Here is a 27,959-nt window from a genome sequence, read left to right as displayed (position 1 = left end):
GAGCAGCACTTTTTTTTTAACAGGTCAAAGGAAGCTGAGAAATTAGGAAGTTATGAGTAACAGTGTGCGGCTACTTAATGAATCATAAAAGAGTCATTGAGTGAATCTGTAAAGATAAAGATCTGTGCTAACCACACTGCGTCCTCTCTCTCTCTCTCTCTCTCTCTCTCTCTCTCTCCAGCGCGTTGGCGTCCATCCTCAGAGCGTGGTTAGATCAGTGTCCTGAGGACTTTCAGGAGCCGCCGTCTTACCCGAGTCTGCACAGGGTTTTAGAGTTTCTGAAGAAGGCGATGCCGGATTCCGAGCCGACACGAAGAGCACAGAGCCTGCTGGAGCAGCTGCAGAGTCATTCCAACGGAGAGAGCGAAACAGACGGTCAGTCCGTCCATCCTTTCATCCATCAAACCATCCATCTCTGTTCTTTGTCCATATATATACAGAAGGAGAGAGAGAGAGAGACAGCGTGAGAGAGAGAGAGAGAGATGTCTTTGCCAGCTTGTCATAACTAAATACACAGAGAGAAAGAGTGCAGCTAAATGAATAGAAATGACAGACGGATATTGATGAATGAAGAGACGGTTCAAACATTTATCTATCTTTCCGTTCTCTATTTCCATCCATTCATCCATTTCCATCTTTCCTCACTTCCCTCCCTGTATTCCTTCTCACACACTTCTATTCATTCATTTATCCTTTCACTTCATGTATATTATGCTAAACGTGTGTATATCAATCCATCCGTCCAACCGTCTGTCCCCCCAGTCCATTCCTGACATCATTTCCCTTTCCCATGTCCCACAGGTGGTTTCCATGGTAACAGCCCTTTCTGCCTGGGCGAGGATGAGGAAGTGGAGATTGAGGTTCAGGAGGACTTCCTGTCCTTCAGCGCCGACCTGGTGGCCGAGCAGCTCACCTACATGGACGCGGTGAGGGATCACACTTTAATATATAAATGATAAAGAATAATTTAAGGGATATTATTGTAAAATATGGTATAAAATGTATTTAAATAAAACATATTCTACAATATAATAATTTTGTTAAAAATTTAATTTAGAAATTGTACTTTTGGATGGACAGAGAGACAGACAGACAGTTAAACAAAAACAGACAGACAAGGATAGAGAGATAGACAGACAGATAGATGAAGATAAACAAAGATAGGTAGATAGACAAAGACAGACAGACAGAAAGATGGACAGACAGTCAGTTAATCAAAGACAGACAAGAATAGAGAGATAGACAGACAAAGATAGGTACATAGATAGACAGACAGATAAATGTAGACAGATGGACAGACAGGCAATTAATCAAAGACAGACAGATAGACAAAAAAAAGGCAGAGAGTCAGATAGGCAGAAGGTTAATCAAAGACAGACAGACAAGGATAGAGAGATAGACAGATAGATGAAGATAAACAAAGATAGGTAGATAGACAAAGACAGACAGACAAGGATAGAGAGATAAACAGACAGATAGACAGACAAACATAGACGAACAGACATGCAGACAGATATGTAGACAAATATAGACAGACAAAACCACAAACAGACAGACAAAGATAGACAGATAAACAGATGTAGCTGTATTTCCAATTCAGTTCCATTATATTTGAGTTTGAATAATTCTGAATTAAATATTCTGTTTCATTTCCTTAGTATTTATATATTTTAACGTATAAATATGTTTATTAATTATGTTGTTCTCTCCTGTGTGTGTGTGTATGTGTGTGTGTGTTCGTGTTCCTCAGCTGCTCTTTAAGAAGGTGGTTCCTCATCACTGTCTGGGTTCCGTTTGGTCTCAGAGAGATAAGAAGGAGAACAAACAGGCGGCTCCCACCGTGAGGGCCACCATCACCCAGTTTAACGCCGTGGCAGGCTGCGTGGTGAGCACCGTCCTCCACCCGCGACACCTGCGACCACACCTACGAGCACGGATCATCCAGCGCTGGATCGACATCGCACAGGTACACACACTCACTTAATCAACATAAACACACACATAATATACCATTACCATAGCCAATTAAAAACTGTGTTCAGGTTTCACACTTCTAACTATTAGTCTCTGATTGGATGGATGGATGGATGGATGGAGAGGCATGGATGATGGGTGGATATATGGATGGATGGATGAACAGACATGGATGAGTGGCTGGATGGATGGATAGACGTAGACGATGGATAAATGGATAGACATGGATGGTTAAATGAATGGATAGACATGGATGAATAGATGGAAGGATGAATAGACGTAGATGATGGACAGACATGGATGGATAATTGAATGGATGGACATGGATGGATAGACATGGATGAATAGATGGAAAGATGAATAGACATAGATGATGGACAGACATGGATGGATAATTGAATGGATAGACATGGATGAATAGATGGAAAGATGAATAGACATAGATGATGGACAGACATGGATGAATAATTGAATGGATAGACATGGATGAATAGATGGAAGGATGAATAGACATAGATGATGGATAGACATGGATGAATAGGTTTGGATGATGGATTTATAGATAGACATGGGTGATGGATGGATGAAATATGATGAAATGGATAAGGAGTATGATTAAAGTGGGACACATCAGAGCCAGCAATTGAAACGGTAGTGTGTGTGTGTGTGTGTGTGTGTGTGTGTGATGCCTCAGAGTCATGAAGACTGGCTCCTGGTCGATTGCCTTAACATTCGACTGAAATTCATCATTGTGTGCCTTCATCTTATTTGAACAACTATCTTTATTATTTTATTATATTATTTTATGTGACTCATGTGTCGTTTTGTCTTTTTCTCAGGAGTGTCGCATTCGTAAGAATTTCTCCTCCCTGAAAGCCATTGTCTCGGCGCTGCAGTCCAACCCCATCTACAGACTGAAGAGAGCGTGGGCCTGCGTACACAAGTGAGTCTCCATGACGCTGTAAAAACACTTCTCCTTTCTGCTGAACTACTTCCTCTTTCAGCTGCTCTGGAAAGAGTAAAACAGCTTTCTGTCTTAAACACTGCAGCTTCTTTACATGTTCAGGTCATTCCTGACTTACCACTTCCCTAATACTGTACATGTTTTTTCTTTTTTTTTTTCTTTTTTGGTCTCAGCTCTGTGGCTTTTACTGTTTGTGTACTTTTACATTTTTGGTCATTAGTCATTTTAAGATTCTAATATTTAGCTAAAAATTCCAGTACAAGACAATATACAGTGGACACTGATAGTTTAAGTTGAACAAAGCCGGATGGATGGATGGATGGATGGATGGATGGAGAAACCAAGACCGATAGATGGATGAATGGACCAAGATAGATGGATGGATGGGTGGATGAATGGATGGACCAAGAAGGATGGATGGAAGGATAGATGAATATAAATGGATGGATGAATGGACAAAGATAGATGAATTGACCTAAACTGATAGATGGATGGATGGTTGGAAGGACAAAGATAGATGGATTGACCAAGATAGATAGATGGATGAATGGATGGACCAAAATGGATGGACCAACATAGATAGATGGATGGGTGAATGGATGAACGGATGGATGGAGCATGATAGATAGATGGATGGATGGACATGGATAGATGGATGGATGGAGCAGGATAGATGGATAGATGGATGCACCCAGATGGATGAATGGACCAAAACTGATAGAAGGAGGGATGGGCTGAGATAGACGGATAGACAAAGATGAATAGATAAATCCACTGAAAACAGATATCAGCTTATTGCATCTGCGAAATGATATAACAGTCAAACCCATAAACCAAAGCGGTTTATAAATGAACTCCAAGCACACAGCTGAACTTACAACCATTCTGTGTTCTGTTCCTCTGCAGAGACAGCATGCAGACGTTTGAGGAGCTCTCAGACATCTTCTCCGATCACAACAATTACCTGACGAGCCGAGAGCTGCTCATGAGGGTGAGTCTGTAAATTCCAGAGATTTCCAACACTTTGAGTAGTTACAGATATTAAAGATGAACTCTTTGTGTCTGTAGGAGGGCACGTCCAAGTTCGCCAGTCTGGAGAACTGTGCCAAGGAGCATCAGAAACGCTCGCAGAAGAGACTGCAGCTGCAGAAAGATACGGTGAGTGCGCAAGACGCCGTGGCAGTTCAGTGCACTTCTGTATTTGGCTTTAGGTTGGATTAAGGCTTTCTCATTAATTCATTTTAAATCAGATTAGCGGCAAAAGAATTGAGGAAATGAATTTTGTGAACTCTTTCAGGGCGCCATGCAGGGCACTATTCCGTACCTGGGAACGTTTCTGACAGATCTGACCATGCTGGACACGGCACTGCCCGATCTGGTCGAGGTGAGACATTTACATCGCTCCTCTCACAGGCAGAAAGAAATACATCGTAACTTTAGCTTTAAATCAGGAAATTTGCTTGGTTTAGAGATTTTTAGGATCAGATTTTAACTTATAATTCATGATTAAATGTAGAATTATATTAAATTCATTAAAAATAAACCTCTAAAGGTTCTAGTTTAGGTAATCAAATGTGAAAAAAATTGCAATGTTTCAAAGCAAACATTTTGGCACCTATAAAAGTATCAAAGTTTGTTTGTGTTGCAAGAGTAATGTACCTTAATTTGTGATATTTCGCTTACGGTTTTACATGTGTACAATATATCCCAGTCTTGTATACCTCATATATAATTATATTATTTTTTAAATATACCGAGTAATAAATCTAATCAGTGTTTTATGACGTCCTGATGTGATACACTTGCCAGCGTGCTGTTATACGGAAAATAATCAACGACGGAGTGGTATGATGAACACGACGTCCCCAAGTGTCTTATTCCTCTTATACCACAGCAATTTACCATCAATTACAATGTTTATTTATTAAATAGCAATCTAACGTTTTATTTGTTCATCTGCAAAACAAGTTAGTTGTTTAATAAGACAAAAAAAATGCACGTTACTTCATTTTAACGAGAAATCACGAAGCGTAAACTCCTCTGTCCTGAAGACGTCGGAAAGCTTACAGTTACAGCTTTACCTCTGACTGTTACAAGCGCTGACACTGGAGACTCCTTCCATACATGTTAAATAGACTTCTCTTTACAGAAAACTTCATCATATTAACATGTTTTTGATTCATTTATGTGGAGCCTACTCATTGTGAAGGAGCTGTTACTATAGAAACGAGGACGTATTAGAACGAGCGCATTCATATAAGCCTGTGATTCGCAGCTGCATTACTGTCAGAGCTGCTGGTATAGAAAATTAATCAACACCTTCTGACCAATCAGAATCCAGAATCCAGCAGCACATGGGATTGTAACGGCGTCTGTTTGTTTCTCTTGCAGGGCGGCCTGATCAACTTTGAAAAGAGGAGGAGGGTGAGTGTGTTTCTTTTCGTAGAAAAATCGTGTATCTTAACAGACTTTCTTGTTGTTTTTTCAGTTCCTCTCTCTCTCTCTCTCTCTCTCTCTCTCTCTCTCTCTCTCTCTCTTTCTCTCACACTGTTTCTGAATTTGGTAAATAAACTTGCTATCCTCACGAGGACCTCGGTTTTTTCCACAAACTACTTCCTATTCAGAGACGTTTCTCAGTTTCCACAGATACCGTTTTCTAACAGGGAGGTCTTGAGAGGTTCAAATCTCAGGCGCTTGATTGATTTCTAATGATGTTAATGTTGGTCTTGTGTACACAGTATGCAGTGCAAAGTAAAATAAGTGACTTCACTCATGCATCTGTTTAGCTGTTGCCGAGGTCCAACCACTAGCTTGTCCTTTTTTTTTTAACTATATGAATGAAGCACGGGCTGGCTCTCATGTAGCATCACACTGAAAGGAGAAGCTAAGTGCCCTCTTTCGTATATAGAGCTCATGGCCAGTTGGCTCGTGTCTGTGATTGACAGGAGAAAGAGGAAGGTCGACCTTTCCACCATGAGATCAGGGCCGATTATGATAGAACAATCTCTTTTGAGTAAAAGCTACTTTAGCGAGCGTAGCCTACGATTATACTATGTACTATGAGAGGGTTGAACAATCCCAGGATTCTCCACTGGTCCTCTTGTCTTTCGTTCTACTCAGGCAGCTGTTTTAATAATTTATACTAGAGATGTGAAAATTAGAGAAGTTGGAATAGAATTGGATTCGAAATATCTGAAATGTCTTTATTTTTATAGTTTCTTTATTTTTTTTTTAAACTGGAAATGTATAAACATAAACATTTGCTAGAATTATTATTATATTTATACTTTATTATATTTACTATTTGCCATGTAAGTGAAAGCATGAATTTAAAAAAAGCAGCATTTTATGTAAGTCCTATTTTTAGCTATTTATTTTTTCCTTTTCACGTGAAGTGCTTCCAAAATATATATTTTTTCGTATCCAATTCTATTCCAAAACTTCTCTAGTTTCTTTAAAAACTGAGTAGGTTTTGAAGAAAATAGATATTCAAAGTTTCAGTATGGGATTGTTATCGGGAAAAGACAAAGTGGTATCGTACTGTAATATTTCTACACTGTTGGTAACCTGAGTCGCTCTTATTAACTCTCTCTCTCTCTCTCTCGCTCTCTCTCTCTCTCTCTCTCTCTCGCTCCCTCTCTCTCTCTCTCTCTCTCGCTCTCTCTCTGTCTGTTTTGTTTTGTAGGAATTTGAAGTGATAGCTCAGATCAAGCTGTTGCAGTCTGCGTGTAACAGCTACTGCCTCAATCCTGACCCCGCCTTCCTGCGCTGGTTCAAGAACCAACCCCAACACAGTGAGGAGGAGAGGTATACACACACACACACACACACACACACACACACACTCTGTTCTAATTCCTCTGCTTATCACTAATATTTTTATATTCTATTAATATAGTGTGTTGCGTAAGTATTCACCCCCACCCTTGAACTTTTCCGCATTTTGAAATCAATTTAATTGGGTTTGGTTATAAAATAAAATATATCCCAATCTTTGAACATTCCACTGAGCACAATTAAATAAGGCACTAGAGGAGACCAGGTAAAGACGGCATTCGTCAGAGAAGGAACCAAGAGCCCAAGGGTAACGCTGAATGTGATGCTACCACCACCATGCTTCACGTTTAGGAGAAGGTGTGTGCAGTGTTGGGTTTCCGCCAAATCTAGAGCTTTGTGCCAAGACGAAGGAAGTTAAACTTTGGGTCTCATCAGACCAGAGAATCATTTTCCGCATGTCTGCATGACATGTAACCTCAGTTAAGTCCATTTCAGTTCCAGGTTATAACGCTACAAAATGTGGAAAAGTTTAAAAAGAGGGTGAAGGTTCATTTTTGAGGGAAAGAAAACGGATTTTTAAAATTGTTTTAATTTTAATTGTTGTTTGTTGTCATTGTGGTGAAGTCTATTAATTTAAACAAAATATTGAGGGGCTATGAGAATCTTTTTTATTGCATAAAATCACCAAATATTTAACAAAATATTTCACACGTTTGATGTTTGTTTGGTATTTAGCTTGTGATACTGTCCTGAAGTAATTCTCTGAAAGTTTGAATCAAGTGTGTTAGAGCAGATAAAGCAGGAGCTAGCGGCTATCAGCAGATCTGACTTGTGCTGTGCTGTGTGTTACAGCTACGGTCTGTCCTGTGAGATTGAAGGACTCGGAGACAGCAGTCCCACGTCACCAAAGTCCCGCACCAGTATGGTGAAAAGACTGAGTCTGTGAGTGCGCACTTCCTTTCACAATCACTGTAAACCTGTAAAAAAAAATTTGACAATGAGTTATTTGAAAACCTCTCCAGAAACCTTAGACTGTTTTTATTACACAAAACTGCAAGTGATATACTGTATATTTCCAAATGAGTACTTATTTAAAAAAATGAATGATGTGTATCATCAGTAAAACGAGGTAGAACCGTAATACCTGGAAACGAATAACACGCTTCATAAAGTTTTCACATTTACATTTACGTTTACGGCATTTGGCAGACACCCGTATCCAGAGCGACTTACAAAAGTGCTTTGAAGTCTATCAAAAATACATTTCACATGCGTGTGTAATTCATTCGTTAACATGACAGCCTAAAATATTTAACTCTGATAACCAGAATGACAAAATATAGCAACGTTCTCATCAGGTTACACGATGCAGCTGATTTCAGAGAATAAAAAAATCTTTTGTTTTGAAAAGCTCCATTATTAGAGTCTATTTCATATTACACACACACGCACACACACACACACATATATACAAATAGATTGAGGCTTTTTTATATGAGAAGTTTAGACAGATAACAAGAGATACAGTATGCTGGATTCTGAAATTGTCAAATAGTCTAGAGAACAAAAAAAATCCTTCTATTGCTTTATGTGAAGTCATTTGGAGGTGATTTATGTTTTATATTTTCCTAAAAGCAGGCGTAAATGTGGACGCTGTGCATGAAAGGGTTAAATCACGTTAATCATTTATGCAGAATGCAGAAAGCATTAATAAATGTTATTGTGTGTGTGTGTGTGTGTGTGTGTATGCCATCACACAGGCTTTTCCTAGGAGCAGATGCCACGAGCACGGCCACGAGTTCCCCTGTGAGAGAAACAGCGAGATCGCCCCCTGCTGGCAGCTCGGGGGAGAGCATGGACTCGGTCAGCGTGTCCTCCAGCGACTCCAGTCCGTCAGACAGCGAGGGCATGACGCCCACACACACTCTCCACTCACACATGAACAAGGTACACAACCTGCCCTTCAGTTAGCACATATATTTAACACGCTGGAGATTTTTAGTAAACAAAATGTTTAGTAAACCATCCTTTATGATTGTACACTTCGAATAGGAAAATACACACACTCTCTCACTCTCACACACACACAGTATACAGTATATCCAGCAGTTAAACATGTCTCCCCATTTTGAATCAATTTTTTTACTCCCCTAGATGTCCGAGTCTTCCTCCTGCACGTCCCTGCACTCCATGGACACGTCCTCGTCCTCGGCTAGCGGTTCTGCGGCGCCGTGCACTCACCGCCGCTGCGCATCACTAACACCGTCTCCGACCTCGCCGGTATCACCTGCGTATAACACACAGACCCAGGACGCCTGCATCATCCGGGTCAGCCTGGAGCACGGCAACGGAAACCTCTACAAGAGCATCATGGTTAGTGTATTTTTTGTGTGTTTTTTTAAAGATATGAATTTGAACAGAGGTCAGGTGTAAATATATCCAGAAAAGTTTAATTGTTGCTGTTAAATTCATAGCTAGCTCAAGCAGTGAACTATTTTGACGTGTACTATTGTTTTGGTTGTAGCTGTTATCAATATTAGGATTATATTAATTCTCATTACACTGTGTGAAGTGTGACATATCTCTTATTCTGTAATGAATTATGTACCTTTTCATTCGCAGTTAACGAGCCAGGACAAAACCCCGGCCGTGATCAGCAGAGCCATGGCTAAACACAACCTGGACGAGGAGCAGGCCGAGGCCTACGAGCTCGTTCAGGTCATATCAGACGACAGAGGTGCGCTAATTTATATAAACCCAGTTAATAATTTCATATGTTTTAACATAAAACATACAAGCTGAAGCATCTGGCATAAAAAAAATACTTCTGTTCAAAGTAAAAATTGTGAATTTACAGATAATAATTTTGTGTTCTTTTTATTTTGTCAGCGAGTATAATATAAAAACAATAACGTATTTCTGCGGTTTATAATCACCGGACATGTTATGTGTGGTTTGTGTGTGAATTTGATTTTTATTAATCCCAAAGTGCATTATTTTCGTATAACAGAATGGTCTGGAGCGAGTTATTCTGCTTATAACACAACGATTTTCCAACAATTACAATTACAAATTACAATTATTAATGAACGACTCGTCGCACATTTGAACAGTTTATAGTTAGATTTAATGCTGTGGAATATCTGCAAGGCAAGTTCCTGTTTTCACTTACGTTATAGCCGCGATAAACAGTTATTCCGTCACCAGCATCTTCTTTTCTCCCTCTCTCTCTCTCTCTCTCTCTCTCTCTCTCTCTCTCTGTCTCTCTCTTTTTCTATCTCTCAAAAAACCCAGCTTGTCATTTTAACCAGAAACCAGAAAGCGTAAACTCCTCTGATGAGTCTGAAGAGTTTCCTGAGCTGGAAAAACTTGTCTGTTGCAAAACACTGACACTGGAGACTCTTTCCATGTTAAATAATCCAACAATTCCAAAAAAATTTGTGTTTTTCTTTGTTAAACAGCACCACGTTTTTAAAATCCATTTGTTGCTAGTCTTAGATTATGTGGAGCGTCTGCTGTACAAGTGCCTGTGTATAAGCTGTTACTATGGAAACAATAATTTACCAGAACGAGCGCATTAATATAAACCCATCGTTCATGTTACAGCAGGGAACTACTTTCCCAGCCGTGCTGTTACACGAAAATAATGCCCGCCTTCTGACCAATCAGATTCAAGCATTTGAACAGACAGCGTAACAATTAGGATTTTAAAAAAAAAAACTTGAGAGACAGATTTTACACTGAGAAAGATTGATGCTAGCTGCTTCCCTGCGTCTCGATCGTGGCCGAAGTACTTCCTGTTTATATCAGATCATGTTTCTGATTGGCTGGTGACGATCGCAATTCTGCACGTGCTTGTCCACACATTTTTATAGGATATTATTCAGATATTATGTTTATTGATCGCTGTGTTAACGTTGACTGATAGTTTTTTTTTGTTCTGTTTTTCAGAGTTGGTGATTCCCGACAACGCCAACGTGTTTTACGCCATGAACACGTCGGCCAACTTCGACTTCGTCCTGCGCACTCGCGGCTCCGAAGGACGACCGGTGCAGCTTCGCTCTCGCTGCAGCTCCACATTACCGCGCACACAGCCACGCGCCAGCCTGTCCCTCAGGCTCAGCAAGGTCACACTATGACCTCTGACCCCAGCCAGGGTCTGTGTGTATGTGCGTGTGCATAAACGTGTAGATATACAGTATATCTCTCTCTATGAAGACGCTGCATGAAGTAGATGGTCCGGAAGTAGACGGGCCTGCCTGTTTTAAGTGCAATGCTCTAAAAATTTACAGTATTTCAGACTTCTTTGTTCATGTATTCATGGCCGTGTCCTGATCCAACACAAGTGGATCAAGTGGCCTAGTGGAGTTCTCACAGTGTCTACTAAAGATGGACCTCTGTATGGATTTAAAAAAAAAAAAAAAAACACTTGTGTACTTTATCAGTATTCTGCTCTTATTGAGCTTTTCTCTCTGCCTTTACCCATGATGATGATGATGATGATGATGATGGGACGCTCATGTCAGTATTGGAAGTGATTAACAGGATCTGTGATGTCATCGCCGTCGCCATCGTCATCGTCGTCGCTTGTGTATGTGTATTTTTTCACGTCCTCATGTGCACTTATGCGTCTGCGAGTTCCTCTCAGCGCCCCCTGCAGGCTCCGACATCGGGAGCCGTATGATGAACAAAACGCGTTCTGATCGGTTCCTGATCGTCTTCGCTTACCGACATGAAGGCTCTCCGACTCAGGAATCATGGACTGAGCTGAGCTCTGATTGGTTGCACTTGTTAGTAGGTGGGTGGAAGTGAAGAATGGTATTAAAACAAACAAAAAAAAAAGATCCAACCTTGTATTATTGTATTTCAGTCTTCCACACTTTAGTGTTAATAAACACACAACACTAGGAAAAATAGTTTTGTTTTTTTTTGTTATTTTTTTGTAAGAAGTAGCTCTAACATGAATTAGAGAAGGAATTGAGAAGTTTTTAAATAACTTTAAAATAAATAATGACAGAACTGTGAAGCACTGAAGGTAACAGTGCATCTCCAGGTGATATTTCGACTGTGCCACGTCCCAAATCTCATCCTTCAGAACCCTGGCTAGTTCTCATTTTCGCTAATTCACCTTTTTTTTCCCCGCTAATTCACGTTTTCGCTCTGTCCCAGCTCCACACACGAGGCTGAGTGTTTTCAAATTGCGTAATTTCTTTACTTTTAGTGCTAATATTCCAATTCAGCAACATGTAGTGTACTGATAATTGCGCACTACAAACGCAGGAAATAAATCTGCCCACTCAGGGTGTGTATTCGGGGCAGAAAGACATCGAGTCGTGTCCGGATGAAGAGCATACAGAGCTGCCTTGTGGGATCTGGGGTGGGTTTCCTGATGACGTTGAAACTTAGTGAATAACGAGTAACATAAAGACGGACGGACTTGAGTGAGTAATGAATGGGTCTGCTGACTCGTTAATTTACGAACGAGTTTACGTTAGTTACAAAGAGCTTGGGAAAACCCTCGTAATTAAAGAACGTTCTTAGGAATGAGATAACGGAGAACTTAGCGTTACGAATGTTTTGGGAAACTCACTCCTGAGCGATTTTTCGAATGCGACACATACGTAAGGACGTCAGTTCAGTATTGAGGCAAAAATGGCGTCCAACAGCTAGGCTTGTGCGATTTAACGATTTAATCTCTCTTACGCAAACTTACATGGCCATGATATCCAGCCACTATTACATAAAGGTTATATTATATTAATAACTGTGCAAGTTTAACATTTAATGCTTGAATTTACTTTTTTTTAATGGTAATGAAATGGACATTGTGGATTCTCTGTGACCTCAAGCCTTGACCTCGCTACTTTTTTTTAATATTCCAGATTTATAATTATAGACGTGTAAATCCATATTCAATACATATTTCAGCATATTTTTATTTTTCGTTGTGTTCCACAGAGTCAGAGTTACTCAGTGTTTATGGAACTCGCAGAGGAATTGGTCCATGATTGGAAAAATCAGCAGCCTTCATAGATGGAGTGATATTCAATATTCGTAATATTGATTTGTAAAATAAATGAATAAAATGAAAAAAAGGCGATTGAGATTCGAATGTAAATCTTAAAAGTGCAACGTAAATTAGAATCAAATTGAATTTTTTTTCTAGAGAAATCCTGACACTCGTTAAGCGCTGGAACATTTGCTCTAAAGGTGTGATAGTCAGATTTTTTCCGCTTACTTTTACAAATAACCTGAAAGATATATAGAACATGATAAAAAAAAATTAAATAAAAAAAACAATGCATGATTTTTAGCAAAAGTGTATTAATTTGCTGAGAAAACCTGTTTGGAAAACGGACTTCCGGTCCGGAATGCTTGTCTGGGTTTGGATGCGCCGCCTGTCAGGCGTTTTATAGATATTTATCTATACCGGCTGTCGTAGATCGTGTGGGCGGAGCTTCATGAATATGGGCGGGAATCATTTGAATGTCGAGTGGACCTAACTTTTAGAGAATTAATCTCGGAAAAAAATCTTACCTAATGCACCTTTAAATGAATTGGAGGTTATATAGAAAAGGTTATGTAGCTTTTGTGGCTTTATTAGCAATAAACAATGCAAAAAAACATTAAATTATTATTATTATTAATAATAATAATAATAATAATAATAAAAATAGGGTTGTACATATATGAGGTGTAGTTGAGGTGTGTCAGGAGCTGGAACAGAACTACAACGTGAACCAATTTTTTTGTTTTTTCAGTAGAATTTATACATCAAACCCTGAACCACATGAACATTTCCCTGTTTCACCTTCACACACTAACGTAAATATTCTCCATCAGCTTTCCTACACGCTGTGTTGTTTTACCTTTCCGAACTCAACACCAGGACCTTCACATGCTTAGTATTTCCTGTTTTTTTACTCCTGATTGAACTCACACACACACACACACACACACACACACTTGCACAAAAGCCCTGGTTCGTGCACGTCAGCGGTTCTGGGACTTCGGCGTGTGAGGATTTGTTCGCGCCTCGTTCACGTGTGTCATGTATCATTGTTTAAACGATATTTTAACTCATTTCTTAGAAAGTGAAATGAGAGTCTTTATTCTTTTTTTTTTTTTCAGTTCCAGTGCAGCACTTGTAAAGTTTCTCTTTTTTTTTTTCATTGCCAAAGAATCTTTATCTCCAACACTTCGCGAATAAATTATTATAGTTATTACGATAAAATGTTTTTGTAATTGAATATTAATTTTCTTGAATTAAACTGAACCTGAACAACAAGTGATGGTAGAATTTGTCATCAGTTTGCAGCCTGAAATGTTTTCTTTGTGAAAAGTCTTAAAGAATGTGGCTTGCATAAGTATTGACCCCCCCCTCCTCGAATGTTTTCCACATTTTGTGTGGCTTAATTTGGGGTTAGATGTCATGAGTCTACACCAACTAGTCCTTTATGTTGCAATATTTGGACTCTGTAACATAAAAAAGTTGTGATTGTGTAAGTTTTCACCCCCTTCTCTGTGAAACTCCTAAATCAGTTACCATCACAAGTCTTTAATGATTAGTTGACCTCAGTTGAAGTTTTTGGATGGTTTTATTCCTCAAACATGACATGCAATAAAAAAAAAAACAATAATAAAAAATTAAATATATTTTTAAAAAGTAATTGGAGTTAGCTATCAAGTAAAAGTAAAATGTGGAAACTTTTTCTTTTCAAAATTATTTAAAAAAATAAAGAGATGTATATATATTTTTTACAATACATACATTTTGAAATTTAGCTCTGACATCATATAGTGTCTTATTTTAAAAAATAAGTCTTTTTTTTTTTTTTTGTTCCACTGGATTAGTCAAGTCAAGTCGAGTGACTGTCATTTCAACCGTATACAGCTAGTTAGTACACAGTGCAAGGAAACAACGTTCCTCCCTGGTGCTACATAAAACAACACAAAACTACAAGAGGCTACACATTTTTTAACATAAAGTGCACAAGCAGACGGCACAAGGACAGTACAATGACTACCAGAACAGGACAATAGGCACTGTAAGATACAGTGAGAGCACAGACTAGTACACAGTTCTAGTAAGAAAGTGATCAGATTAGATTAGACATTTTGTGTAGCAACTTGAGACAGATGTGCTACAGCTGTTAAAGTCAGCCATGTTGGATTGGAGTGAAAAAAAAACCAGGATAATGGTCTATATAACACTGGAGCTGTATGGAGGAGTTTTTTTTTTTTTTCAGAAAATCTTACCAGTCCTATCGAGTATCGGCTAAATAACTAGAATAGCTTGCTCTCTAGATTAGAGTTATTATTCTCAGTAATGCAGATAAAATAAAGGTGCTAAACTAATAATGCTCGAATGCTAAGTGAATGTCTGCTCAACGCCTTCTGACCAATCAGAATGGAGCATTCAGCTGCACTGTGGTGTGGATAAGTGTAATGAGCACAGTAGAGCTGATGGGCTTTACTCGCCTTATCTCCTGTCACATGATCACACGTCTGTGTAGAGTTTAGCGACCCGGCGAGTTCATCTGCTCTGTAATGTGAACTGTGAGAAGAACTGGGAGGGAATTGATCTGTCAGGAATCTTCTAAAGAAATGACGACTTCAGAAATAATCAAAGTTTTCTACATTAAAAAAGTTCTATAGCAAACTACACATTAAGATCAAATTTCAGATAAAATTTGTATAAAAATGTAGCGTGCCTAAAGACTTTTGCGCAGTACTGTATATGTATTTTAAAAATCTTTTTTTTAATGTTTATTTATTATTTTTTTAACGTCTGTGGCTAAATCACATTCTGTACAATGTCTAACAATTAACACTTTAACAGTTTGTATGTCACTAATTGTTAAAGTGGATAATAATAATAATAGAATACACTATTATTTATTTTTATTACATGTACATATTATTACATTTTATATTATTTAATAATAATAATAATAATAATAATAATAAGCATTTGTTTGTCATACAGAGAAATGCTGATTGAAGTGTTTAATAGAAAAACAACACAGCAAAACTATATATATTTGTTATAATTTTAATAGATAATCTCAAGGAAACTTTTGAAATGAAATAAAAACATATATATATATTTTTTTATTTTAATTAGAAGAAAATGCTCAGAATGGTGTGTAAATCCTAAAATAAAAACTAAACTGAAAGTGTAATAAATACAACCATTAATACTACTAATAAATCCTGCTAATAAAATGTAATGAAATTTAGAGAGTTGAAAATCTAAGGAAAAATATTTGACATTTTATTAATGTCACAGCAAAGTAAACAATATTTATGGAGTTATAAAATGTTTTTTAAAACTTCTTTAAATTAGAGTGATTTTCTTAGATATGCTGGAATTACATCTATAAATAGATTGTAGTGATAATATAATAACGTCATGCTTAAATAATCCAGAGTATAAACTAAGACACTGAAGAACACAAGAAGCTTTGAGCTGAGTTTTTGTTTCACCATACAGGAACTGAAAGCTGATTGGCGGCTTGTGTGAAGCTCCGCCCCCTCCGGTCACGTCAAGTCATGTCTTATTGCTCCACGTGAACTCTGGAGTTTCATTATTGCTCAGTAGGACAAGGACAGCGGGACACACTGACAGGTCAGTCTCTCTCTCACACACACACACACACACACACACACACACAAACACACACACAGAGAAAGAGCTGTGATTGGGAAGTCAGGGTTGCCAGATTGGCCAGTTTCCAGCCTTGTGAATGACTTTGTGCTGTTATAAAGAGCTGTTATTGTGGGAAAGTTTCTCAGAGTGTGTGTTCACAGGCTCGGGTCAGAAACTGGTCTGGGTTGGGTTAGAAACTCGTCCTGGCTGGAAAACATTTCTCCAGTCTGAAAACACTGACATGAAAATGTGTCTAACGTGTTTTTATTGCCTAAATTCCCTGACATTGCTGAGTGTTCTTCTTTTTTATAATCACAAACATCACAACATCAGCATTTCAGCTTTAACTCTCAAACCCCTGCTGCGGTTTTTCCTCTGACTGTGAACTCAGTGCTACGAGCCGGGGACGGGGACGAGTGTGTGTGTTTTCACCACGTTTATCAGATCAGCCTGTATTTTATAACACATCTCCTTTTGCATTGCGACACAGACTCTGGAGCTCAGGGTTAAAGGTGACGAGTAGCGTTTCTTCATCCTGCGCCTTTATTTCTGCTCTATGACTCAATTTACTTCATTTCTTGCACATAGACATAAAAGTAACCTCACCAAGGGCTTCTTTAAACAAAACTCCACCCCTAATAACACACCAATATTAATCTTTATCATTAACATGTGATCTTCAGTGGCATCCAAGAGAGAACATCTTTCATTTTCAGTTAACAGGTTCCTACATTACCCACAATGCCGTTGCAAGTGCTGATAGCGGTGCAGCCTTCACATAATGCCTATCTGAAGAGAGCGATGCGGCAGCGCTTTAGTCCTTCAGTCTGTCCAGCTCTCTCACCTCCTCACCTGTACACTCGGCTCAAACAGATCGGCTTCCAAAAGCTGAAACATTCATGCTACGTCATCTCATATATTGCTAGCTAGTCGTATAGCTGCATTGCATTCTGGGACTTTGGGTCCAGCATTTTGCGATAACATCTCCACTATTTCTACGCTGGATTTCTCATGAATGTGACGTAGAGTGAGAAAAGAAGCTCTTGCTCTTTTTGGTTTAAACCAAACCTCCTTTATAACAACACCTCCCTGTGACATCAGAGTGGGTCATGTGACATACGCAACTGCTAACTTCTCACAAGTAACAAGTCAGCACCAGAATCACTAAACATCACAAATATCACAAATATTTCAACATATTCAGAGTTTTCCAGACGTGTCTCAGGGTGAAGTTTCCCTTTAAGGAGATGTGGAGTTGATTCAGAAGGAAAAACACTCAACTTTGGTAAAGTATTGAGGATTAAAGAGCAGAACTGAGAAACACTGGATTATATATTCTCTAAATTTGGGTATTTTTAAACTCTAAATATTTAAGTGGTGATACACTCGCTCTTATAACATTATATTAGCTTAACTCTTTGATATAGTTTTTATGTAATTACTGGATATTTCATCCTTAGGAGTGGGAAATTAAAGGATAAGGAAATAAAGCTAATCACGTTGTCTTTGGATATCCGGTATAATCCTGTTAAACTCTCGAACTGATCAGTTTATGAAGTGATGAAGTGTTTCACTCAGGATTTAACTCTGTTACATAACCAACAGTGTGAAACTGACATGTCATTAATCTCTCGGGAGTTGATTTGTTACACAAGTAATTCAGTTAAAACATTTTGTGTCATGCTGCTGGGTACTCTTACATCCCCAAGTTGATTATTTTCCTATAACAGCACGTCCTGAAGTGTTGTATTCCTCTTAAAGGACTACAGTAAGTTGCCAATGATTGCAATTTTTCATTTATTACAGAACGACACACTGTACTTTCTGAAACTAGTCAGTTCCTGTTGTCACTTACGTTACAGCAGCTATAAACAGTTTCCTCACCAGCCTCTCTTTTTTCTCTCTTGAAGTTAATAAGACAAAAAAAACCCCGCAGCTTGTTATGATACTGATTAGGATATTTCACATTATGAGAACCTACTTTACAAATATCGCAGGTATATTAAAGCTTCACAGGATGAATCTTTTATAAACACACAACCCGGTGGTAAAAATTAAAGGAAACTTTTTTTAAATGAAATTTTGGTAAAAAAGTGTCTCTGCACATCATTGCACATATAACAAAATCCAAAAGGAAACAAAAAAATCCCTTAATTGTTCTTCTTTCTTAGAAATATATTTTAGAGAACAATTTTTCCATAAACCCGCTTACATTGTCAGTATTTAAACTCCAAAGCGTAAACTCCTCTGTACTGAAGATGTCAGAAAACTTAAAGTTACAGCTTTACCTCTGAAACTGGAGACTCCTTCCATAAATGCTAAATAAACACATTTCTCCTCATGAGCTATCCTGTGTACACGTCCCTGTGAATGAGCTGTTACTATAGAAACGAGTGCATTGTGATTTTCATAGGAAATGAATCAACACTTTCTGACCAATCAGAATTCAGAATTCAGTGTGTTTAAAACATGATCAGACACAGACATGAAGATGGTTTCCATCACTGCATTATGTTATTCCTTCTACTTCTTTGAACCCTGATGTCTGTTTTTCTCTTCCAGTGCTCTCTCTAATCTTTACTGTGGTGTTATCTGACGTTAAGCTGCACTTTAACCCCTCGTCCTGACTAAAGAAAAAGACCTGATGGGGTTAAAGCACAATATGACACGTCCAGGGACCAGGACTGACAAACATCGTCCTGAAACACACTAACACTAACATCGTATTCAAACACTCCAATTTTGGGGCCAGTTTTTAAAATGATCGTAAAAAGGTCATAAACATCACCTTCCCCGGGAGAGAGAGTGTTCGATGTGATGCTCGCACCACCTTTTAGCATCATTTAGATCATTCCTAAAACAGCACCGTTTTTAAAAACTCTGCATGTGAGTGCTACATGGGTGCTGATGAACCCTGGACTCTGATTGGTCAGAAGGTGTTGATTAATTTTCTATAACAGCAGCTCGGACAATAGTGCAGCTGCAAATCACAGGTTTATATTAATGCACTTGTTATCGTTTCCATAGTAACAGCTCATTCACAGGGACTCGTACAGTAAAGGCTTCACATAAACGTGGTCTGAGGCTAAAGACGCGGCCCACTGCGTTCTGAACCAGCCGAAGTGTTACTTCCATCGAGAGCTTGACATTAAAACGCTACAGAATTCCTGACTAGTGGTTATGAAAGGGATGTTTATAGGATTAATCTATTTCAAGCATTTTTTTCTATTTATTTTATGCCTCTCGTTGATTTTTTTTTCTGTTTTCAGGACAGATTTTGTGGCGTCATCATGGCCGAGAACGGAAAACACAGTGAGATGGACACAGAAACACCTTCAGCGTCACAGGAAACACAGGTGAGACCAAGTGAAGAAAAAAATCCATACAGAGCTTTTGGGACTTCAGGCACTGATTAGTTCTCATCTCTGGACTGAGAGGGAAGGTGCTGGAAGAAAGCCAGCTGAAAGGTCGGGTCGGGTCAGGTCGGGTCGGGTCGGGTCGGGTCGGGTTGACTCGGGTCAGGTCGGGTCAGGATACTTTCTCCCACATCCTGTTTGAGGAAAGTTGATTTAGAGAGCGATGATGCTGAGCGTTTCTGTATCGTCAGTGTGAACATGCTGTAGTCTGCTGAGTGGAATCATCACCTGGAATTACTTTTCTGTTTTACTTTTCACACCGTGTGAAGATCGTTTGGCTTCTGATGTGTGTGTCTTCAGAGTGTGATGTCTCGCGTGAGTAACCTGGCCCTGGTGAGCTCAGCGTGTGACGCCGTGTCCAGCGCGTACAGCAGCACGAAGGAAAGCATCCCTGTGCTCAGAGGAGTGATGGATGCAGCCGAGAGCGGAGTTCGGACCCTGAGCACCGCCGCTAGCTCAGGAACAAAACCTATACTGAACAAACTCGAGCCACAAAGTGAGAACCTCACTCACACACACACACACACACACACACACCTAACACACTAACACCCTGCATTAGAACAGAATAATCTCCAAATTTGTAAGTTCACTACAAAGCACTGACACTGGAGACTCCTTCCATAACTATTAAATAAATGTCTTCCTACAGAAAGCTTTGTCATCTCGACGATTTTTCTTTTTTTTTAAAAAAATAGCACTTTTTAAACTTGCTTATTATTAGACGTACAAGTTTGTGTAAATTAGATGTTGCTGTAGTAATTATACGGTATTAGAATGGGACTCAGATTCGGGAATTCATCACTGTGGTAAAGATATAAACATAATCTATGTGGTATAAACATAGATTTCTGTTGTATTGTGTTTTTTTTAACAATCTAAAGGACAAACAGAAATGTAATGTTCATTCTCGATAAATTTCTGTGTATGTGCATTATTACACTACTGTTATCCTTATATTCTAAAACCGAAAAGATTTAAATCATTAAAGAGAATAAATCTCTAATCTCAGTAAGAGTCAAATTTATGACAATTTATCTTTGACTAAAATTTCATGAATGTAACTAGTTTTTTTTTCAAAACTGATATTTTGATAAATATTTTGCTTTACACTATATGACCTGGACGTAAACCATCTGACTACCTGGTTTATTTATTTCCTTCTTGATTGACATTTGATTTTGCAGTTGCCATGGTGAACGAGTACGCCATGAAAGGGCTGGACAAGATGGAGGAAAAACTTCCCGTCTTACACCAGCCAGCGGACAAGGTAACACTACTCTCAGAGTAATAATGAACGCGATGGAGGGTATAGAAAAACTTTTCACCCTGTGGTAGTGATTTATTTTAATCATTTGTGTGTGTGCTTATTTCAGTTTCCTATTTAAGGGCAAATAGAGTTTAAATAATGTATAGTAATGTGTGAATAGTGTGATGCAACTAGTATTAATCTCAGTAATAATAATAATAATAATAATAATAATAATAATAATAATAAATATTTGTATCAAATTAAGTTAAATAATAAAAATAATCATCAATCATCATCATAACAATTATATTTGACCAGATGAAAGATCTGAGAATTATGAACATGGCAGATTAAAATACATATTTACTCTGGATTTAAAAACACATACAGCACTACAGAGTGTTTCTGGTGTTCTCCGGACTTTAGTCTTTGATTAAAAGGCACAAAATAAAAAGATAAAATGAAAATATAAATGATGGAAATGGATAGCAGGAGGATGTCGAAATAAAAGACAAAGAAAATGGAACAGCGCTAAAATCTGGTTTCTGGTTCAGATAGATAATAAATAACCCTAAATTATTTTTACACACTTCTGTATCACTGTGTTAATTTCAGCTAGAAGCATCCTAAACATCTTCATGTGTGTGTGTGTGTGTGTGTGTGTGTGTGTGTGTGCTGGCAGCTGGTGTCTGAGACGGTGGGAAAGGTGTATCAGTGTGTGTCAGGAGCGAAGGACGCGGTGGTGGGGGCGATGATGGGGGGAGTGGAGATGACCCGCACGGCCCTCAGCGGGGGTATTAACACCGTCATGGGGTCCCGCGTGGGGCAGATGGTCAGCAGCGGAGTGGGTTTGGCTCTGAACCGATCGGAGGACTGCGTGGAGCAGAAACTCCCGCTCACTGAGACAGAACTGGGTGAGTGCTGAGATTAAACATGTTTATACGACGTATTCTGGATGCTGATTGGTCAGGAGATGTTGATTGATTTTCTACAACAGCAGCTCTGACAATATATAGTATTAGTATATAGAGTATAGTATATAGAGTAACAGCTCATTCACAGGGACTTGTACGGCAGGCGCTCCATAAAAAACATGTGTGATTGTTGATGTGGTGAAGTTTTCTCTAAGAAGAAATGTGTTTATTTAACATTTATGGAAGGAGTCTCCAGTGTCAGCGCTTAGTAACAGTCAGAGGTAAAGCTGTAATTTTTCCGACATCGTAAGGTCAGAGGAGTTTACGCTTATTTTGCGATTTCTCTGTAACTGTGGAGTTTTTTTTCATCTTATTAACTTCAAGAGAGAGAAATAAAAGAGAAGCTGGTGAGGGAACGACTGTTTGTAGCTGCTATAACGTAAGCAAACTTCAAACTTGTTCTGTGGACGTTCCACAACATTGAAAGTTACTATAAATGCATAAAAAGTATGACGTTTATGAAAAATTGGCAAATCGCTGCAGTGTAATAGGAATAAAACACTTCGAGACATGCTGTTATAGGAAAATAACCCGCATCATTTTCATTACGCCACCACGTCACTGATTAATTTCCCCTTTCTCTTCAGCCGCTGTAGCAGAGCCTCTGCCGAAGGATGAGGTCGAAACCTCACTGAGCAACGAAGGCGTGGCCTCTCAAAGCTCCGCCCCCAGCTACTTTGTGCGCCTGGGGAAACTCTCAGCCCAGGTTCAAGAGCGAGCGCTGGAGCTGTCCCTCATTAAAGCCAGCGTGGCTCGAGACGCCACTCACAAAGCCGTATCCCAAATCACCAGCACCCTGGACCTGCTGGAGAACCTGCGAGGAGCCAACACGCTGGGGCGAGCACCAGAGCAACTCCTCAAGAGGTGGAGGGAGTGGAGACAGGAGGGGCAGGAAGAACACAGGCAGGGGCACGGGGCAGAAAGCACAGAGGAGGACGGCGGAGAGGACGGCAAGGAGAACGGAGAGGTGAGGAAACTCTTATTTATCACCAGTGTTAATATTCAACATGTTTACGGTGTTATAACCATCTAACCCTATATCACCTTTAGCTTTCAGAACATCACACATCTCACTGTCTGCTTACACCTTTATTTTCTATTTAAAAACCACAGTGACCGTTTGAGGGATGAAATATTTTGTCAGAGAAATTTCTAGGATATTGCAAAAAAAAAAAAAGGCACAATTGCTAAAACAAATTACTATAATTAATATTCGAATTCTTACCAAGTGAAAATATCTTTAATACAGACAAATAAATTTAGTATTTTCTATTGTAAGATTAGAATAACCAAATATAAGATTATTAAATTCATTTTTGACCATTTTCAAGCTTGAAATAGTTTTGTTCTATGTGCAGATTTTATTGTAAGCCTATAAAGCTCGTGCATTATTATAAAAAAGCAAAATTATTTGCTTTTTTCTAGAAATTATTATAATTATTAATAATAGTTAATAATGAATAATTATTATAATTTCATAATAAGAAATATCAGATAAATCTGCCCATATTCAAGATATTTTCACTTGATATCATTATTTTGCAGGATATTTATTTATTTATTTATTTATTTATTTATTTATTTAATGCAATATATACCTTCTTCTGGAAGGGTACACAAACTTTTGCACTCAGCTGTATGTTATTCTCGTTAGATCTAGTGTCTAGTTTGAAAAAAAAATTGAAAGTAACACGACTTGTGTCAGGGTTTTGTTGTAGTCACACGTGTGTGTGTGTATGTGTGTATGTGTGTGTGTGTGTGTGTGTGTGTGTGTGTGTGTGTGTGTGTGTGTGTTCGTGCAGCAGCTGGAATGGCGAGCTCTGTCCATGGTGCGTGCTCTGAGCGAGCAGCTGCGTGTGGCGTGTTCAGGCGTCGTGTCCAGCGTTCAGGGTCTCCCCAGCACCGTACAGGAGCAGCTGCAGAACGCACGGCATTCAGCCGAAGAGCTGCACTCATCCCTCGGCAAAACCAAGACGGTCACACCGCTGCTGCTCCAACAGAGCCGAAACCAGCTCACACAGGTACAGAGAGAGAGAGAGAGAGAGAGAGAGAGGGAGAGAGGGAGAGAGAGAGTGAGAGAGTGAGTGAGAGAGAGAGAGAGAGAGAGAGAGAGAGAGAGAGTGAGAGAGAGAGAGAGAGTGAGAGAGAGTGTGTGTGAGAGAGAGAAAGAGTGAGAGTGTGAGAGAGAGAGTGAGAGAGAGAGATAGAGAGAGAGAGAGTGAGAGAGAGAGAGTGTGTGAGAGAGAGAAAGAGTGAGAGTGTGAGAGAGTGAGAGAGAGAGTGAGAGAGAGTGTGTGTGAGAGAGAGAAAGAGTGAGAGTGTGAGAGAGTGAGTGAGAGAGAGAGATAGAGAGAGAGTGATAATGAGTGAGATAGAGTGAGAGAGTGAGAGAGAGATAGAGAGAGAGAGTGAGATAGAGTGTGAGAGAGAGAGAGAGTGAGATAGAGTGTGAGAGAGAGAGAGAGTGAGTGAGGGAGAGAAATAGAGAGAGAGTGATAGTGAGTGAGTGAGTGAGAGAGAGAGAGAGAGAGAGAGAGAGATACAGAGGACACGCACTCCTTCTGAACATGATGTTTTACACATTTCCTAGTAAAACTGGACACTGACTGTGGTCACTTTTCTATTTTAGATATAAACATCAGCATTAACAGTTTTAATGCTTTTATTGCACATTTTATTGTCACTTGCAGGGTAAAATGACCTGCACATAATCTCTGAATTATTATATTAATAAAAACATTACGTTTTGTGTCAGTGTGTAATATCCAGTCTGTCTCCGTCTTCCACCAGGTGAGACAGTCACTGGACGGAGTGATGGAGTATCTCCTGAATAACACTCCTCTCAACTGGTTAGTCGGGCCTTTTTCACCCCAGCTGACGGAGAAACAGCCGAGCGCAGAGTAGCGCTTAGAAAAAATAAAACATGAATAAAACATTTAACAAAAAATAAAACATTCAAATGTGCCTTCAGTTATTTTATGTAAACTCTTTTACCTGCACTGTGACCACGGGATAATCAGTAGAACATTTACGCTTAAATCACTAATGAATCATTCAGCCATGCCACTGAATTATTTGACCTACTGACAGTAGGCTTTAACAGAGAATAGAAAACACAGTGAATCATCTGGGTTTACCACAGAAATCATTAGTGAATCATCTGGCTTTACTAAAGAATCATTAGTGAATCATCTGGCTTTACTAAAGAATCATTAGTGAATCATATGGCTTTATGACAGAAATCATTAGTGAATCATCTGGCTTTACCATAGAATTACTAGTGAGTCATGTGGCTTTACTAAAGAATCACTAGTGAATCATTTGGCTTTTACTATAGAATCACTAGTGAATCATTTGGTTTTACTATAGAATTACTAGTGAATCATTTGGCTTTACAACAGAAATCATTAGTGAATCATTTGGCTCTAACATTGAAATTACTAGTGTATCATTTGTCTTTACTGAAGAATCACTAGTGTATCATTTGGCTTTACTAAAGAATTACTAGTGTATCATTTGTCTTTACTGAAGAATTACTAGTGTATCATTTGTCTTTACTGAAGAATTACTAGTGAATCATTTGTCTTTACAACAGAAATCATTAGTGAATCATTTGGCTCTAACATTGAAATTACTAGTGTATCATTTGTCTTTACTGAAGAATCACTAGTGTATCATTTGGCTTTACTAAAGAATTACTAGTGTATCATTTGTCTTTACTGAAGAATTACTAGTGTATCATTTGTCTTTACTAAAGAATTACTAGTGAATCATTTGTCTTTACTAAAGAATCACTAGTGTATCATTTGGCTTTACTGAAGAATTACTAGTGTATCATTTGTCTTTACTGAAGAATCACTAGTGTATCATTTGGCTTTACTGAAGAATTACTAGTGTATCATTTGGCTTTACTAAAGAATCACTAGTGAATCATTTGGCTCTAACACTGAAATCACTAGTGAATCATTTTACTTTACTATAGACTTACTAATGAATCATCTGGCCTTATTACAGTTAATTATTTGGCCTTACGATAGTAATCCCTTGTGAATCATTTGCTCTTACCATTAAAAAAATCATTAGTTATTTGATTGTACTATAGAAATAATTAATGGATTATTTGGATGTACTATAGAAATAGTTAGTGAATAGTTTTTTTTCCCCACTACAGAGTCACTGAATCATTTGCTGTTCACAGAGGAATCACATGAGAATCGTTCGATTTTACTGCAGTAACTGCTAGTAAATTTAATCTCCAGTGAATCAACCAGCCTTACTGTATCATTATCATTAGTGAATCGTTTGGTTTTATAATAAAATCACTAGTTAATCATTTGGGATTGTCGTTGAAATCTCTAGTGCTTTTGATGAGGCCACAGGCACTTTATCAGCTACAGTAAAATAAACTGACTGAAGAAACTGGTTGAAGAACAAACTTTGGATTTTAAATGTTTAAGCTCTTTTTTAAATCGAGGATAAGCTGTGTTGTACACGGATCTGTTTTTCCAGTGTATAATCATCTAAATTTAGCAGTGCAGAGTTGCTCAGTAGCAGTTCACCCTCGTTCAGAAATAAGCTGCATCTGTGAAAAACATTGTTATACAGTAATTATAGTCATTATTATAACTGTAAAGCTTGTGGGTCATGTGTGAGGTGGAAAAGAAATGTAATGCATATCAATAAAACAGTGTTATAGAGACATATGTACTGTAGTTTCCTGGATTTTGGGATTATCAGCTAAAAACTGGACCGAATTTGAGCTCAGACTGCATTTCTAAAATTCTTACAGCTATGTAAAACTGGATTTTAATCCTTTTCCTCTGAAAAATAAAGCTGTGACGTCGTTTTGTTGTTTAATTCATAATAATCATAATCAATTTTATTTATATAACACTTTATTTTCATGCACAAAATGCTTTACAGAAATAAAACACAAACTATTACAAGAGAGAGAGTAAAACTTGTAAAATATTCAGGGCTCAGTGAAAGGAAATGTCCTTTAAGGTAAGTGAATTAATGATTGTTTTTCATTAGAAAAAAAAATTTAATGTGAGAATGAAATTAAAGTCAATAAATCAGTAAAGAAAACAATAAGGATAAATAAATGATGAGGAAGGACAAAATACTGTGTAAAAATAACACAAAAATCATCAAAAATACTCACAAAAATATAAATAAAATCAAATCAAATGAAGTAAAATAAATGAAGAAAAGAATAGGGATAAAAAAAGATGAGGAAGGACAAAATATTATGTAAAATCAACAGCAAAAAATGCAAATAAGATCAAATCAAATGAAAAAAAAAATGTAAAGAATAAGAATAAATGAGGATGATGAGGATGAGATATTGTGTAAGAAATAATAATAAAAAGCACAAAAAAATACACAAATGCATACAAGATAAAATAAAATGGAAAAAAAATATAAAGAAAACAATAAAAAAAAATGATGAAGGACAGAATATACTGAGGAACAAAATCAAAATCACGAACAAAAATGCAAAAAAGATCAAATCAGATGAAGCAAAATAAAATAAAGAATACAATAAGAATTAAAAAAAGCACAAGGAAGAACAAAAAATTATGTAAAAATAAAAATATTACAAAAATAACAACAACAACAAAGTTAATATAACTGTAAAATAAAATAAATATTTAAAAATAATAATTCCAATCTCAAAAAGTGGACTGAAAATGAAGCACACTATATCTGATTAAATTAAATCTAAATAAAAATTCACATTTATTGATAAACTTTTATTTCTTTCTAAATGGCTGAACTTCTCTCACAGGCTGTAACCCTAGATTGCTGCTTTGTGACGTACGTCAAGGGTTGAATCCCAAATGACTCCAAACTGAACACGTAGTGCACTACGTAGGCTGCAGATTGCATTCTCTCGCACCCTAGGTAGTGCACTCAGGTAGTGAGCGAGCGGTGTATTTGGGGTGCG

The 27,959-nt window shown here is 38.1% G+C and overlaps 2 protein-coding genes across 4 annotated transcripts in view; both read left to right on the top strand.

The window, feature by feature from the left end:
- rgl1 (ral guanine nucleotide dissociation stimulator-like 1) overlaps positions 1-14,003 on the top strand; it is a 39,556-nt gene extending 25,553 nt beyond the window's left edge. For both annotated transcript variants that reach the window (XM_026928165.3, XM_026928166.3), the window contains exons 5-18: positions 182-375; positions 802-926; positions 1,751-1,966; positions 2,814-2,917; positions 3,845-3,929; positions 4,007-4,096; positions 4,236-4,322; positions 5,330-5,362; positions 6,624-6,745; positions 7,568-7,657; positions 8,476-8,662; positions 8,870-9,088; positions 9,338-9,452; positions 10,667-14,003. In XM_026928165.3, the coding sequence (XP_026783966.1) occupies positions 182-375; positions 802-926; positions 1,751-1,966; positions 2,814-2,917; positions 3,845-3,929; positions 4,007-4,096; positions 4,236-4,322; positions 5,330-5,362; positions 6,624-6,745; positions 7,568-7,657; positions 8,476-8,662; positions 8,870-9,088; positions 9,338-9,452; positions 10,667-10,854 (1,855 nt within the window). In that variant the 3' untranslated portion in view covers positions 10,855-14,003. The remainder of the gene's footprint in view (positions 1-181; positions 376-801; positions 927-1,750; positions 1,967-2,813; positions 2,918-3,844; positions 3,930-4,006; positions 4,097-4,235; positions 4,323-5,329; positions 5,363-6,623; positions 6,746-7,567; positions 7,658-8,475; positions 8,663-8,869; positions 9,089-9,337; positions 9,453-10,666) is intronic.
- A 2,217-nt stretch (positions 14,004-16,220) lies between these two features.
- plin3 (perilipin 3) lies at positions 16,221-24,973 on the top strand. 2 transcript variants are annotated; one of them, XM_026927917.3, is made up of 8 exons: positions 16,221-16,346; positions 19,637-19,723; positions 20,084-20,279; positions 20,971-21,053; positions 21,718-21,949; positions 22,597-22,976; positions 23,815-24,030; positions 24,800-24,973. In XM_026927917.3, exons 2-8 carry the CDS (start codon positions 19,658-19,660, stop codon positions 24,911-24,913), a joined length of 1,287 nt encoding a protein of 428 aa, XP_026783718.3. In that variant the 5' UTR covers positions 16,221-16,346; positions 19,637-19,657; the 3' UTR covers positions 24,914-24,973. The 2 variants fall into 2 exon arrangements, with proteins under 2 accessions (XP_026783718.3, XP_026783717.3); XM_026927916.3 differs by having other exon boundaries at positions 16,224-16,346; positions 23,812-24,030.
- The last annotated feature ends 2,986 nt before the right edge of the window (positions 24,974-27,959 follow it).

This window comes from Pangasianodon hypophthalmus, chromosome 8 (genome assembly GCF_027358585.1).
Source record: "Pangasianodon hypophthalmus isolate fPanHyp1 chromosome 8, fPanHyp1.pri, whole genome shotgun sequence".
Classification (NCBI taxonomy): domain Eukaryota; kingdom Metazoa; phylum Chordata; class Actinopteri; order Siluriformes; family Pangasiidae; genus Pangasianodon; species Pangasianodon hypophthalmus.
The sequence above is the reverse complement of the archived record's forward strand: the minus strand, read 5'-3'. Positions and strand labels throughout refer to the sequence as shown.